A 16154-nucleotide genomic window follows, 5' to 3' on the forward strand; every position below is an offset into this window, starting at 1 on the left:
AGGACACACGCACGCTCTTGCTCTCATCACATTTATTTACCCACAAATACATGGATTTTAGGTAGAAATAATTTAAAAATTCGCTTCACGCACACGTTTGAACGTTTAAAATTATTATTGCATTTGATATGTCTTACAACTAAGGAGTCGATTCAAATGTGTACGTGAACGGGTTCACATATAAAATTTCATTAGCTAAATTTCAATTGTATATAAAACAAAACAAATTTCATTATACCCCATTAGTGCGTATATTTAACAGTGTAAATACTTGTTACATTTAAAAATTTAAAGAAATTAACAATATTTCCTAGTTAAAGCATGTTATAATAAACTATATCGGTTAGGTAGTTCCATGAAGATGTCGCAACGTTTCGCATAAATATATCAAACGCAATGTGATAACAGTCTTTGATCAAAATTGTATACATGATCTTTGTTAATTTAATATCATTTACATAAGAGTCAACATCTTCATAAAATCTCTTAAATACTGTTTAGTTATTTTTTAATGTATTTAATAACAGGTCGATGGCCCTTGATAACGGAACTTTAAAAATTCTACCCGCATAAAGATCTATACATACTGTAAACACCTTTTTGAAAATAATCTCGTTTAAGACTACACACTACGACATTTAAAAGTGACAGACTAGAATATTAGATATAGGATATTACGAGATAGCAGATCGACAGATATGAAAACATTACGAGGACGTGATGATAGGGGTCTTGTCTCTTTGGTAAAAGCAATTTGCAGCAATTAAAAATTCGCTATACTTAGTACTTACAGTATCTAACTTCTAAATTGTTCCACTACAAATAATTCACATCAAAAATGTCGCTTGCTGTAAATTATCTAGGTAAATTAACGGGTATGTCTTTGGAAATCACGTACACGGTGCTTCACTTTCTCAAAATCATAAATAACGATATATAATATTTACATAAAATCGATAAACTTCATCACATTTTTGATATGTGTAATTTATATATTTGATATGTTTTAGCAGCCTCCTTTCATTTTCTTAAATTTTTTAATTAAGCTAGTTTTGTACCCTAAGATTCTTATGGCGTTAATTGATGTCCATGTCAAATGTACAAGATGCAAGTGCAACGGACGTTGATTACCCGAACTCCGGTGATACCCCTTCACACTTACTGAAAATTGCATTATCACCTAATCTAAAGTCGGTACAGGTTGCAAAGAAGCAGGGGAAAAAAATTATGTTGGTAACGTTTCTGGTAATTTACAACATTTATAGTTGGCGACGTTGGCGCTTCTTTCTTTCATGAGATTTGAAATCCCTGTCAAATTGATGTAACGTTTACAAGGAGAACGTTTAATACACATAACCTAAAAGTCAGCAATTTGACAGTGCGTTTGACAGTTAAAAAAATGTAACTAGAATCCCGACGCACACCAAACAAGTAACTGTTGCAGTCGTTGCAACATCGTTACATTAGGCAAATTTCTCAATGTCGGTTGCAAGATGCTTCTTTGCAACCTGTACCGACTTTACTTAGTATTGTTATCATATCTTTAGTCGTTGGTAACTGTGATTCATAACATGTTTAGAAATGAGGTCTTGTCAGATAACTCAAAGTGACTTTTTTATCCTGCTGGATTCAAGAAATATTGTCTTTGAAATCATTCTAGAAAAAGCATTTTCTTCAGAATATAAAAATATAGCCGCGTACAAAAGCGAAAAGCATCTTCTCCAATAATAAATGAAAATATAATTTAAATATTTCTACAAAATCACCAAATTGTTTGTGTTTTCTTTTTTTGTAAGTCAAATCAATTCGATATTCTTTTATGAGTGTTTTTTTTAAATGTTTTTTATGGCATATAATCTGTCTTTTTTTTTTAATTAAAGAACCATCAACACCGTAATTAACACCCAAAATAGAGTTGGCAGAATTGTACACTTTTGACCTAGGGTGAAAAATCTCATCATAGAAAAATTGAGGTTATGTATATAGAGATATTAGTAGCGCAGCGTGTTAATAAAGTTTTAATAACAACTAATTTGAGAGTCTAATAAATGTCTCACTTTTTAATAACACGTTCAAATTTTAAATGCGAGTTTGCGTACTTTCAAACACATTAAAAATGACAGGCATTGGCAGGTGCAGCCAATAGATATCATTACATTACGTAAATTTAAGTCGTGGTTCTTTGATTTAAAAAAACAGATAATACGAGCACTATCAGAAACTGAAATTTGTAGAAACTGTCAAGTTGTAAAAATTGACAAGAAACTAACATTGTAAAAATATTAACTGATTTACCGCCCCAGAGAAGCAGATAATAATCTTATTACGCAAATCCTGTTGCTACGACAAAGACCTGACCTGAATAGAGCATGTTTCGGAGGGAACAGGATGAACGTTTAAGAATTTACTTAGAGAAGTTGTGTCTTTTAAGAAACAATGATACAAAATTCCATCGGATTTCGTTTAAAGTTATTTTTGGGAATGATTGCACCTCTCGCCTACGGTTCATGCCGCAAAATGCAGTAGCCATTACACGCGAGTAAATATGATACTTTTGCTACGAGGAACAACATTTCATCTTCTCATTTATTACTTCTTAATAAAAAATACATCAAGCAATTGTATAGACTATGCGATGAATTGGAAATGTAATGTAAAGGCATATACTCGTAATGAATGCAGAAAATAGTATATAACTCAAGGAGCGTGTAATAGCCATTGCAGACGAGTAGAATGTGATACTTTTTCTACGACATACAATTTCATCATTTTCACTATCACGTTTTCTTTATTACTTTTTTTTAACACGAGGGCAGACTGATTTTTCAAATGCAATTTTACGATTAGTCACAGCCCGTCGAGTAATGATTGTTTACTCATGGCGGTGTGGAATGAATAGAATTACTTAACAGTAAAGACGTACTTTATAAACTTCTATATATGATTTTTTCTTCATACAAAGTATGCAGAAGTAGATGCTGTTCATTTTGCGAGTTTCCGTATATTATCTCTCTAGAAAGATAATTAACCAGCCAGGTTAACAATACATTGTGGCAAACTGCAGTCGTAGCTAGCAAGTCATAACAATTGCAACTGCAGTATATCGCCGGGGTCCACTTCGGAAGTAAACAAATAAAATATCTCCAGACACCACTTGCCGGTGCAATTTGTCAAATCTAGACAGCTGAAACTGAATATAGTATTATGTGAAATTAATTTTTAATATGTGTGTGCTCTGTCACACGAACGTAGAGCTGGGATTCCCCGGCGTGAACGAGTTCAATTAATCAAGATTTTAAATTATTACCATCACGAACGGGGTTAAAATGTGAAATAATTGAATTTCGAAAATGAAACCGACCCCGAAAAAATTCTAACAAAATAATAAATCATCTAGTTCACTCGCACGCTTGCGGATGTTCAATTAAAACCTTAAAAATGGCTTGAGCGATTATTTTTGGTGTTCCATTAATTCGCGAACGAGACAATTATAATAATGATAAAGTGTTTGTGTAGAGCGTCCGGGGGCGCACTACGTACATTATGCAATTTCAGCAGTGTTGCTCCAACAGTTGGTTCGGTTAATCAACGTCTTACAGTATTTAATTAAGAAAGATACATAATTCCTTGCAGAACAAGTTAAATATGAGAATACAACGCAACTTTGCCGACTGAAGAGTTATTTTGGATTAAAGTTAGCAATAAACAGTCGTGTAAAACTGAACGAAACGGAATTTCTGTTGATATTTTCATATTTACACTGACGAGGGCAACTTGTCTTGCGGCACGGCGAACGTGCACTAATGCGTATTTTATTCGTATAAATTTAAATAAATAAATAAAAAGGATGCAGATTCGAGTTCGGCAACGGGTCGGGTTGGATTGGGGGGTTGAGTCGCGACTTTATCGTTTCGCACCGACACGGAAGTGTAAATTTGAAAATACCAGCTCTTAACAAGTTCCAATGTGGACTACGAAATTGTAAAAGTAAATAAGGCACTGATCAATATGATCCAACTAAAAAACCGGGTCCACAATAAGCATATTTGCCCTTCTAAAAAATAACTGGTTAAATTTTGGTACTTATGTGATAATGATATGTATTATTTCGTGATATGTGTCGTTACGTTATCCTTTTTCTTGTGGCGTACTTCTCGGAGTACGTGTCGCAACTAATTGTATAATAAATTGTACAACAATTGAGCAAAAATTGTGCACACTTTGTGCTCCTTTCGGCTAGACAATGCCATTGTAATTTAAACTATAGAGCGAGAATGTTTGCAATAAGTTACCTAACTCCTGCAGACAAGCGGGAAGTCGACTACTTTTAAACACTATCGGCCTCTTCCTGACAAACTTTAACGCCAAGAAAAGCTCCACCTTGCCGGATGATTTATAATTCAATACACATTAAGGCCGCGTTTTATCTCACAACTTTGAGTCGTCAATCGTGCTCGTTTACGTACTCTACGGTGTAGTCGTCATGCGTATACCTAGTGGAATTATAAAGCGAATTTGTACTGGACCGCTGCGTTTCTTGATGCCCTTTCGCAGACAAACCAGCCTGTCCGCGAAAGGACACCGACTTAGGCATCATATCGAAAGAACCCTCTCGCACTATTGCCGCGTCTACAATAAGAGCACCTAGTATATACAAGATCGGAGGTGAAATTCTTCCTTTACCACTAAGGTGAAACTTGTCAGCCGACCCGGCCGGTCCTAGTGATATTTACAACGCAAGAAACTAATAAAAACGCGTTTATTCTTCGGGCCAGCCGAGGTCCTCCCCGATCAGCTCGTAGAACTTTTGATTGTGCTCCCCGAAGTACCTCCTCAGCTTCGAGATGACGTCCGGATCCACTCTCGGGTGCTTCCTGCCCTTGGTCTCCCTCAGACATCTGTCGGACGTCTCGTTCCTCAGGCAATAAAACCCTTTGGTCTCGTTGAAATAAAAGTTATGTGTACCTATCCTCGGTTCTAATCCTAGAAAGCGCTCTATTTTCTGTATCTGGGACACGGGATCTTCGATGAGGAGATCGCCGTTGACTACGAGGATCTGTTCTCGGGGGAATACTTCCAGCCACCTGTGTAAGTAGTTATGGTAAACGGAAATGGCCAGAGGTCTATACGCCTCGTTGATGGAGCCGTTGGGGAAGAGTGATAGGCTCTCGAAGGATTTGGGGGGCGGGGTCGCTATCGTTGGGGAAGCTGTCGCTGCGTTGGCTCGGAGTTGGGTGTAATCCGATATGGCTCTGGTCACGGGCTCACGAACTATTAGCAAGAGCTTTACGCTGGCGTTCATCGCCCGGATTCGTTCCGGTACCTGCAAAACATCAATTCTTCATTACTTTGTTTAATTTAATGCGTGAGGGTGTGGACATTTTATAACCGTATTTTTATTCTCTACCGTAAACCTGCACTTTTTCGTTATGTTCGTTTTGTAAATGTGAAGAAGTGTGTTAGTTAGGGTGTCGGATATTTATATTTTTTGTAGTTTATTTGTACGTACATATAGTCTGTTTTTTAATCAAAGAACCACGACCTGTTGATTTAGGTTTGCAATAATAAAATTTAAAGGATTAATGCCCGGTTTCTGAAACGGCCCAATAACTAATTGTCCGGTTAAATCAAGCGTTGCTATAGAAACGCTAGAAAGTAACCAATCACATTACATGATCTTTGTATTTATCGGAGAGTTAACTAACTGGTTGGTTAAATTTGTTTCCAGAAACCGGCCCTTAATGACATATATTGGCTGCACCTGCCAACCTTTGTCATTTTTAATGTCCTTGAAAGTACGCAAACTCGCATTTAAAATTTGAACGTGTTGTTAAAAATGCCTCGCAAAGTGAGACATTTATTAAACTCTCAAATTAGTTGTTATTAGTTGTTATAGTTTGTCCAACGAGAGATTGGTTGACATAAAAATCACTAAATTCTAGGCAGAGAAAGTACGACCGAGCGTAAATTATTTATTTATTTATTTACCTTCAAGCAGTAACATTTTTTGCCTTGAAAGTATGCTCTAATTAGTATTTTAGTGCATTTTGTAGCGTTGGGTTACAAGTCTACAATTCAAAATCTCCCAATCTCTCGCTGGACGGAGTATATTAACTTTATTAACATGCTGTGCTACTAATGTTTCTACGTAACCTCAATTTTTAATGATGAGATTTTTCATCCTACAGTCTATTCCATTTGTCAAATTTGCCACGTTCGCCAGTGTAAAATGTTCTCCATTCGAAGCGACATCTACTGCATGGAATAGACTGTAGGTCAAAAGTGTACAATGTTGTCAGCTTTATTTTGGGTGTAGGTAAATTGCGCTGTTGTGGTTCTTTGATAAAAAACAGACTATACATATTGGGTGATTCAAAATGATTGTGGCCAAGTATGGCAACTATGTACGAAAATTTATGTGGCAACTGTGTGGGTAGGGTAGAGTTGACATTTCCTTGACAGTTCATAGTCGCGCAATTTTGTAAGTTGTCAAATCAATGTGTAATGGAATTGAAAAAATCAAATGCACGCTTATGAAATGTCATACAAATGTCAACTCTACCCCATTCACACAGTTGCCACATAAATTTTCGTACATAGTTGCCATACTTGGCCACCATCATTTTGAATCACCCAATATATGATGTCATAATTATGATACAGTGCGAAGGTAAATAGTCCTCTTCTCTGTGGTAACTTTTCAACCAGGCAAGATAGAGACATCCCACAAAAATTGGATCGAATGGATCTCAGTTTAGCGTTTTTTAACGCAAAACTGAACCGTGAATTTGCAAAAATGGGGCTGTCAAATTGAAATTTCAAATAGCAAGGGAGGTTATCTGTACATTATTTGAAAAGTTTTTCAATTGTCTGTCATGATTTTTTATTTTATCTGACTTGATTTTTTAATTTCATGAATTCGCTCGGGAGTTATGATCGTTTGAATGTGTACATTTTTTGTGGGGATAACATACAGTGAGTTTTTTTTAAGACTGGCCATAGAGTTTTACATGCTAATTTTTCAACCCCCTGTTAACTCTTTTGTTCCAATAAAAATATTCAAACCATTTTTGGAACAAAGTTGGAAGATTTTTGAAACTATCGGATAGATTACAATTTAATATCCCAAATCGTCGAAAAAGTTGTGCAAAAATATTTTTTAGGGCGCCGGAATAATAGTACGTCGAGCGGCCGCCAGAGTAGCGCCATTGTCGGCTCAACCAGCACCTGACAATCTCCAATTTTGGACGCTTTCGGCGCGCTAAAAATATTTTTTTCACAACTTTTTCGACAGTTTGGGATATTGAATTGTAATCTATCCGATAGTTTAAAAGATTTTCCAACTTTTTTCCAAAAATGGTTTGAATATTTTCATCGGAACAAAAGTTAACAGGGGGTTGAAAAATTAGCATATAAAACCCTATGGCCAGTCTTAAAAAAAAAACTCACTGTATACAGGGTGAAATCAAAATACATCAGAATATTAAAACTCTACGATCTTCACACCAATTGAAAATCACGTGCATTCAGTTTTGCGCTATACATTCGTATGAGCAAAAATGCCATGTACAGTTCAAGCACAAAAGTTGAGTACGCCACTGATATCACGTTAGGAAGAATAGTATGATTAAAAGTTATCGAGTGCAACGCAAAAAGGTGCAAACAGTTTTGTTATCGCTAGTGCCGCATTTTCATTCATAGTAGGTAGGTATTCTTTTTGTGGCTATTTATTAGAGCTTCCCAAAGCGTCTCGTTCGGGATGGACTTTATGAATTTAAAAATGTTTAACCACATTTTCGGTTTATTCTCTCTATTGAAGATATTATGGCTTACATATTGTGATGTATTCAATTTCACCCTGTATATCACACCTGTACCCTAAAGATATTCGAGAGCGTGCGTATTGAAGTTCAAAATAAACTACGGCCTGATTGACTCAAAGTTTATTCGTTCGTTCGTGAATTCTTGTTCCTGCTGAAAGAGGCAGATTTGTTAAATGAAAAATCAGTAAGCGATGATTTGTTATCAGTAACCGTAACACTGTAACTAAGAAAGATAATTTTTTTACTGTTTTCTTGGATGAAAATCTGCAGCAAGTAGCAATTTAATAATTGTGCTCAAAAATGATAAATTTAAACGGCGGTTTTTCAAAGTTGTCACAGTGTTGTTAATTGTATATTGGAAACAAGCCACAATAATTATTGTAAATAATGCCATTGTGTTTGGCATCATTTGTTTTTAATTGGTGTTTAATTTGGGTTTTTTGGTGTTATCAAAGTGATTAATGCAGAAACGTTATTTTCGATCGATATTTCTTTATAACTTAGGACAAATTGCGGCTGGAACAGTAAAAAAAATTAAGGCTGCGTTTAGGGAAGATTTCACCTACAAAATAGAACATTCATTCAGTCAAGATGGCGGTTTGGTAATCCTTTTTTATACGTTCTGTAGTTTTGTTTAAATATTTAGGATTATTTCAACACTGTGATCGTTTTCCACGGCACACTTAGAAATTTCATCAGAAATCTTTAGGTTAACGTTGATAAAAAAATTTTTATTGAATATTGCTCCAAAATAAACTTATTAGATGTCACTGGATTCAGTCATTTAAAGCGGACGGGCGGTTAGTTGTGCCACTGAGTATATTTATATTCGATACTCGAGATCTAGTTAATATTTAAGATCAATAAATATGCTGTTTATCCAACCTCCAATTAAAAAGAAAAAGAAAAAAATATTTATATTGCATGTGACACGATTAAACACTTTTCTCATTAAATATTACCCCAGTGGATAAGTCCTTTTGCTCCATAAATGTGGCAAAAAATAATTGAGATAAAAAAATGTTCAAAAAAATTTGTATCATACCCTACGGATTCTTTAACGGAATTTTATGGCGTTTACATACAATTACTGCAGTTTTTAAGACATTGAAATCTCATAAGTACCAACTATCTCTTATCTTCAAGCGGTCGAAAATCGCGCCTTTGTGTATCTCTATAAAAATGGGAAACGGTTGAAATGATTTTTTTTGTAACCGGACTTGAAACACTTCAAATTCTAGGAGTTGAAATGTCCACAAGCAGCTCGACCGAGTCAAATGTAAGGTCATTTGAAGCATTTCCCACGATTTATTTATCAATAATTGTAATAATTATATTATCTCCATTACAAAAAAGCCTCTAAAAAAAGCAGAACAACGAAATTATTACCCAATATTTAACCGGTGCCACTGTGGTGTAACCCGAGTCGCCCAGGTGCACGGATAAAAGATGTTAAAATCAAAAAGCAAGATGGCCGTTCAACGTTAAAAAGTAAACTTTAGACTTTAGTACACATTACTAAATATTATTGGACGTTCAAGTAGGTACTACCTATTAATAATATTGGAACAAGAGAACTAGGAATTACTGGCGGCTTAAAATTTGAAAATTGTAAGTTTGAAAATTGTCATTTTACTGTAACTGGAGCACAAGAAAATGTCCAATTTTGTTTTATGATCCGTTTGAAGATAAAATAGTATTGTATCATTCAGAAGATCAGAAGGTCTTTTTGTGCTTCGCCCAGTTGCCGACCTCGGCTTCGTCTCGGTTTCAATCTCTAGGCTTAGCACAAAAAGACTGGCTTCTACTCTTACTGATATAATCTACTATTTTTGCACCTTCTCAGGTGTATAAAGTCACTGGTGCAGCTGGGTCAGGTAAGCAAAATGTATATTTACTAAACATTACTTCTATTTTGTTGTCTCAAACCTCCCTGGACTACAATTGATTCAGAAAAATGTTTTAGAAGAATCAAGCTGCAAAACGTGAATTCACAGTCACCATTTTTCTTCTGTTTTAAAAATATTTAGTACAGAGTAAATAAAAATACTCATGCGGTACAGCTCATTGTTGTTGTTGTTAACATTACTAAAAATTTTGATTTATGTATTATTATTTTGAATTTATTACATTTAGCACTTTTAAAATAACAAAAAAGAACTATTTCATGTAAGTAGGTATCTGCTAAGAAAATTTCCTGAAAAGCACAATCGGGGGCTACGGGTTACATTGCCGCGAGAATTTAGACTATTTTTATAAGGCTCTGGAAGCGTTAATTGAGTGCTGTACAAGATGTGTTCGAGATCGTGTGAATCTTTTGTTGTATTTTCTTAATAAACCAGTGTTAGGCACTATCGGGCCTTCAAATAAATATGTATGAATATATTTAGAGTAGGCGTAGGCGACATTCTAATTCTGTTAACAGTGTAAAGTAATTTTGTAGGTAACCAATTATTCTCCGGAGTTACACAGGTTACATAGTAAGCTTTTTCTCCCAATTTCATATTGTCATATTCCGTGGAGGGAGAATAGGGAGAATGCACTACAAAAATTAAAAAAAAATTCTAACCTAATTTTATTTCGTTAAAATGTCAGACGTTTCTTGTGTCATTTTCTATGCTGGAAAAATGTTGCAAACAATTGAATTTCCATAGGTTGCTCTAAATATAAATTTATTTGAAGGCCCGTTATATCCCTATGGAAACAGTTTTCATTTGCATCTTTACGTTTTGTCTACTCGTGTGAACGCGTCTTGGTGTTTGCTTCCATTAAAGACGAAAAACGACTCACTTTCTGCGTTATTCGACAAATTAGTCGCGAAAAGAATTTTGTTTTTAATAAATAATAATACATACATATTGCTTCAAAATCAACTCTGAATTACTTTTATGCTGACCTTTAGCCTCAAGATTAGTTCCAAACATCACTTATTATTCCACCCTAATTTATGATTCAAAAATAATTAGGGGCATATTCAACTCTCTAATCAATTTTTTTTCACTGTAAGAATTAATTCTAGTACACGTAGTTAATCGATTAATTCAGAATTACCTCTCATTATTCCAGAATGACGGGGCCAATCCATCGGTTTCAACAAAATAATTCATGCTTGAGAACATGAGGTACCATGTACTGTAATTACGTGGAGACCTTTAACCGTAGTTGAGTGATTTTTTTTATTCAGAGCGTAGGCAGATTTCATGCTAGAATTTGAGCCGCCCTGCGAGGGCGTAACAAAGAGTTTTTAGTCATCATTGAAAAACTCAAGTCAATACTACTTTTTATTATAAAAGATTCAGATTTTAGCCAATAGGAATCTTGCGTAGGTAGAATGTACCTCTTCATAATGTTTACAGGTTTTACTGCCAATAAAGTTTCGCAACTTTCTTTTAAATACAGAACTTTCTCAAGACTGCACTCGCAAATATTTCAAGAAAAAAACTAAGTAAGTCAATTCCGGCGAAATTGAAAACAAACAAAGTGGATCCCAATATATGTATTTATTTAATAAGATGATGATTACACAATTCTGCCTTGCCAATGTTAGGATAAAAGCTGAGCAAAAGTCAGAGAGTAAATTTTCCAGATTTGGGAAAGAGTTTTGGTGCGATGGGATTCTCTTGCCATCTTTAATTAGGGAGAACTTCGAAATAAAATATTTCTAATGTACATTTTGATTATTTGGCCAAATTGGAGTGGTTTGTGCTACACCCCATTAGTTTAAATTAGAGTAGAATAGGCTAGGCCATAAATGAATTATGCTATAAGTTATTCAAAAGTCGCTAAAAGGTAACCTCCCAATTCCCTATTTATTATTAATGGACAAAGTTCTTTTCGTAGGAGATAATTTTCCTTGAAATCTCTCCCGTTCTGATCTCTTCCCTTTTATTAATCTAAAGTTTTGCAATACTGACTTGTAACTCGATTACTAATTTCTGTGAATTTTTAAGCTTCGTGCGAAAACCATTTTCACTCTGGGGCGGTTAATCGAAACCACAAAAAAGCTGCGAGATGTACCTTCATGAATTATTTAAAACAGCTTTAACCATATAACATGCACGGTAATACGACTACAGAAACATAGATGTAACAGATATGGCAGTGAATTAGTATGCATTATGAGGCATAAATGCAAATAATAATTGCAGGTTCTAAATAAAATTTCGCATGGAATTAGACGTTCACTTAAATACACAAACGAGTCGATAAATTATTAATGTCAATTAGAAGTGTATTTAGTAGCGCAAAACTTTACAATTCAATTTAATTGGAGTCATTAGGGCGCCTTTTACCGCCTCGACGTAGCAATTTTCACACTCTTAACACTAATTGCAGTTTAATTGAAAGCTGTTATTACTAACAGAATCACTCGAAATTAACATTAATCTCATTAGGCGAGTAAATTGGCTTACTTCAGGTGTGACGAAATAGCTGGGGCTCTTCTCGATGGTGATTTGACCGTGGTAAGAGTGCGGCATCTGCATCCTGTACCATTCCAGGCCCTTGTTGTAGTTGTCGTCTCTGTCGAAGAAGTGCACTTCTCCGGACGCCTTCTGCACCATGGGGTGCAAGTAGAGCATCTCGAGTAGAGCCCGCGTGCCGCATTTCCTCACGCCCATGATGATGGCCTGGGGCAGCCTCCTGGCCGCGGAGGGATACAGCCTTCTGGACAGGAGAAGGAGAGGAGGTCTCGTGTGGTCTTGCGTGTTCGTTTGCAGGCTGTTGAGGGCGCTGTCGTAGATCATGTGAAACGTCAAGAAGAGAGAGATTAGCATGACGGTTAAGATCGCCAATGCCATTTTCGGTCGGGAGACTCCGACCACGAGGACGCAGTCTGACGGATCGCCCTCCACGGACCTCATCGCCGCACGTGGCAACCATCTGAAACGGAAAAATTTATCGTTTCCGGGTCAGATTACGCAGGAACATACAAATGAGTGGCGACAATTAAACGCGGCCTGTGATATTTTGGCACGCGATTTCGCACGTGCCTTAATTAAGCGTGTGCAGATTAAACAGCGTCGGTTCGTGGTCATCAACATTAACGTCCCCACAAGGGTAGTGTGGGGTTTTTGGGAAGAAGAAATTCAAACCCAAGAAAACTTTCTGCCACACATACAGTGTGATTTTGAAAGTTGTGCAGATATTTTAACCTGAAGTAGTACGTGTTAAAAGTACGCAAAATAGCCAAACTTGCCGTATATAAATGTTAATGGTTTACAAGAGAATCAAAGAAATTCTTTTGTTTGGGAACCGCTGAAAAATTTCAAATTTGGCGGGCAGTTTTGACTTACAACCAACCTAAAAAAGTCACAATTGTGAGTAAAAGCATAAAATGAAACATCAAAGAAGTTGCTCAAAATGCCTGCCATCGTTTGCAATGCAAGCTTCAGCACAAGTTGTTCAAGAAAGACAAACTCGACTAAGATCAGGCTTATTCATTTCGAAACGCCCAAAATCGCGAAGATGCTGCACAACGTTTACAAAGATTCGTGCATTGGGACCTTTGAGAAAACCTTTCATCCTAGATTTGCCAGGCTATCTCTGAATGTCCACGAGCTTCGCCATAGATCAAAACCGTATCGGTTTTCTCAAAGCTATTTGTGATTTAAATTGAGCTTCTTGTCAAAGTTACGTAATTTTGAATTAAATGACAACAAAAAAGATCTACTATGATTTTTTGAAGCATTTTTTCAGTGACTCCCAAACTTTTTTTGAAAAACTTTAGTAGTTAAATTTATTACTTGGACTTCCATCTTCCATAAGACCCGGTATATCCGCGCTGTACACATTAGACATTTATCTCTACTTCAAAGTACATAGTTGGGTAAAAACGCCAGGTTACATAGTGGGGGAAGAGTGCAAGAGTGAAAGCGGGAAAGAGAACGGCAAAGTTTGAGGACAAAATGGATGGAATGGAAGAGTGCAAAATACTGACGGAATGCTGGAGAGTGGAGAGAAAAGAAAAAGAACAAGGAGAAGGGGAGAGAGAATTACTACCTATCAGAGGAACGGGTATGCCAGTAAAGAAGTGGAAAGGAAGATGGATGGATGTGGAGCTGAGTGAAAGGGACAAAGACACGGACAAGCAAGACAGGAGGGAGAGAATCAAGGAATCAAGGTACAACAGGGAGTATAAAGGTGTATGCCAGAGGATATTCCGAGGTACCTGAAGAGAGAGAGAGAGAGAGAGATAGGAAGTGAAAGAAAAAGAATGGCGATATTCTGATGTGGGAACTAGAAGATAAAAAGCAGGTATTGGACGGAAGGAGGGGAAATAAGGTGCAGAAGAAAGAAGAGAAAGAGAACTGGCCGCAGCGAAATGAGAAGGTGACAAAGGAACGGGGAGAAATACTGAATGAAGACGGAAGGGAAATAGGATGGATGAAATGAATATGGAACAGGAAGGAGAGAATAGAAACAGAAAGAGATTGGGGATAGAATTTTTTTTTTTTTTTGGAATTGTTATTTTTATGTTTAGATAAAATTGTAATCAGGAATCCGAAAGCCCCTAGGGCAAATAAAGAATTCAACAAAGTATCAATGGGACAATTTGCTCCACGAAATACTGTGACTTTGGATGTTACAATTTAGTTCAGAAAAAAAAGAACAGATGTTATGCTAGTGTATTTTACAATTTTGAAATTTATATTAAAAACAAATGTTGATGATTTTACTAAAAACCAGCAGCGCAAGAATTCAGACTAAATATAAAAATAAATTAAAATAAAGAAAAAAACAAAAAAATGTATTACATAGTTGGATATGAACTTTTTCCTTCATATTTTGCAACATTTTTCTATCAAACCTAGATTTATAAAATTTTCTCTCCTTGAAATCACAAAAATTATCCGAACCTGTGAAATACCATCACTTATCGTATGTCGATCCACTTTTCTTCATACAATTTAGTGAGCTTTGAAACCTGTGGTAATTTTCTGGGACCAATTTCGGAAAATTCTTCAATTGATACATATTATTTTTCATGGCGTTCAAATGAAATGCTGAGTTTGGAAGGAGTTGGAAACAGTCAATTATTATTTTACTTTTTTAAAGTGTAAATTGACAGTTACAATTAGAGCATGTTGACAGCTAACCTACAATGTATAAACAAAAAAAATCTTTCTGTTTTTTTTCTTTCTTTGCAATGTTTTACATTAAAAATAGAATAAGTAACGATCCCATTCTCGAAGCAAATATCTAAAGGCAAACTTTGCTGAAAACAAACATGTTTAATCAAACATAAACAAATGCCATTCGGCGGAAAATTCAAACTTTGCACTGTTCCAAATGGTTTATTTTTTTCAACCCAGGTTTTCATTTGAACAAATGATATTTTTGTTATCGACATCTATATCTATATATGGACTCTTAATGTGTGACTGCGCATCCAAATTGTATAGAAAAAGAGGGAAATAAATCATGGGCTTAGTTCCTTCTTTCTGACATTTTCTTTTAGCCCTTCGATAATAAATCACGTCAAAAGAAGGACAGTGACAGCCCATAGTTTATTGCTCTCTCTTTCTCTTTCTGCGCTTTTTCGCTCACGCAGCATAGAATTCTGCCAACATAATCTTCTTTCAGCGGCGTTCTTGTTTTGAATGTGCATCCACGCAGCTGACCTATTGCTGAACTCCTGTTACAACTCGTTTCAGAAAGGATTAATTTCCTAAGCGACAGAATATGTACATTTCTTGGTGAAGATTTCTTTCTATCAATTCATGAGACACCCACTCTAGTATCTCACCTTCTCACCAAGTTCCTCAATAAATACGAGACGCTTTTGCCCCATCACGGTCTCATTCTGGTCTAGTCTCATCTTTCAAGGTACACTTCTCGAATCGACAACGTTGTAGACATACATTGGTTTTCACTTACGCTTCCGTCGCCGTAAGTTCTGCATAGTTTCTCCTTTACCGTGACGGAACTCTTAAGATAAAACTTTCCGAATGTGTTGCTCTGATATACTCCCAAAAACTGCAAGCATCGAAGGGACGAATAAATGCACTTTCTATCGGTATTCACATTATTCTCCGATTCCATCCCTAGCGGGTACCCTAACTGCTTCTTGTAAATTCTGCATTATTTATGAGATGACCTGATATAACAGCGCATCTAAAATATGTCTGCTATTTACGGTTGTTCCATCTCCTTATTTCTGATGAAGGTTAGAAGATGCAAATAACGTATCAAAAATTCTCAATGTACCGAAACCGTGCGTTCATCAACTAAGTGGTTAATAGAGTACGAGACACACTCAGCTCAATCGATTGCTTATTTTCGTACATCCAAGCAAAAATAAACAAATCCTGTAACATCTGGGGATACAGT

The 16154-nt window shown here is 36.0% G+C and overlaps 1 protein-coding gene across 3 annotated transcripts in view; it reads right to left on the bottom strand.

The window, feature by feature from the left end:
• Positions 1-14: 14 nt before the first annotated feature.
• Positions 15-16154, bottom strand: part of Hs3st-A (Heparan sulfate 3-O sulfotransferase-A) — an 83810-nt gene continuing 67670 nt past the window's right edge. For 2 of the 3 annotated variants that reach the window (XM_069040729.1, XM_069040728.1), the window contains exons 3-4: positions 12236-12704; positions 15-5323 (exon numbers count right to left, since the gene is read on the bottom strand). In XM_069040729.1, coding sequence (XP_068896830.1) covers positions 4760-5323; positions 12236-12704 — 1033 coding nt within the window. In that variant the 3' untranslated portion in view covers positions 15-4759. The remainder of the gene's footprint in view (positions 5324-12235; positions 12705-16154) is intronic. The other variant, XR_011157456.1, reaches the window with a different exon arrangement.

The sequence above is a fragment of the Tenebrio molitor genome, chromosome 3 (assembly GCF_963966145.1).
Source record: "Tenebrio molitor chromosome 3, icTenMoli1.1, whole genome shotgun sequence".
NCBI lineage: Eukaryota > Metazoa > Arthropoda > Insecta > Coleoptera > Tenebrionidae > Tenebrio > Tenebrio molitor.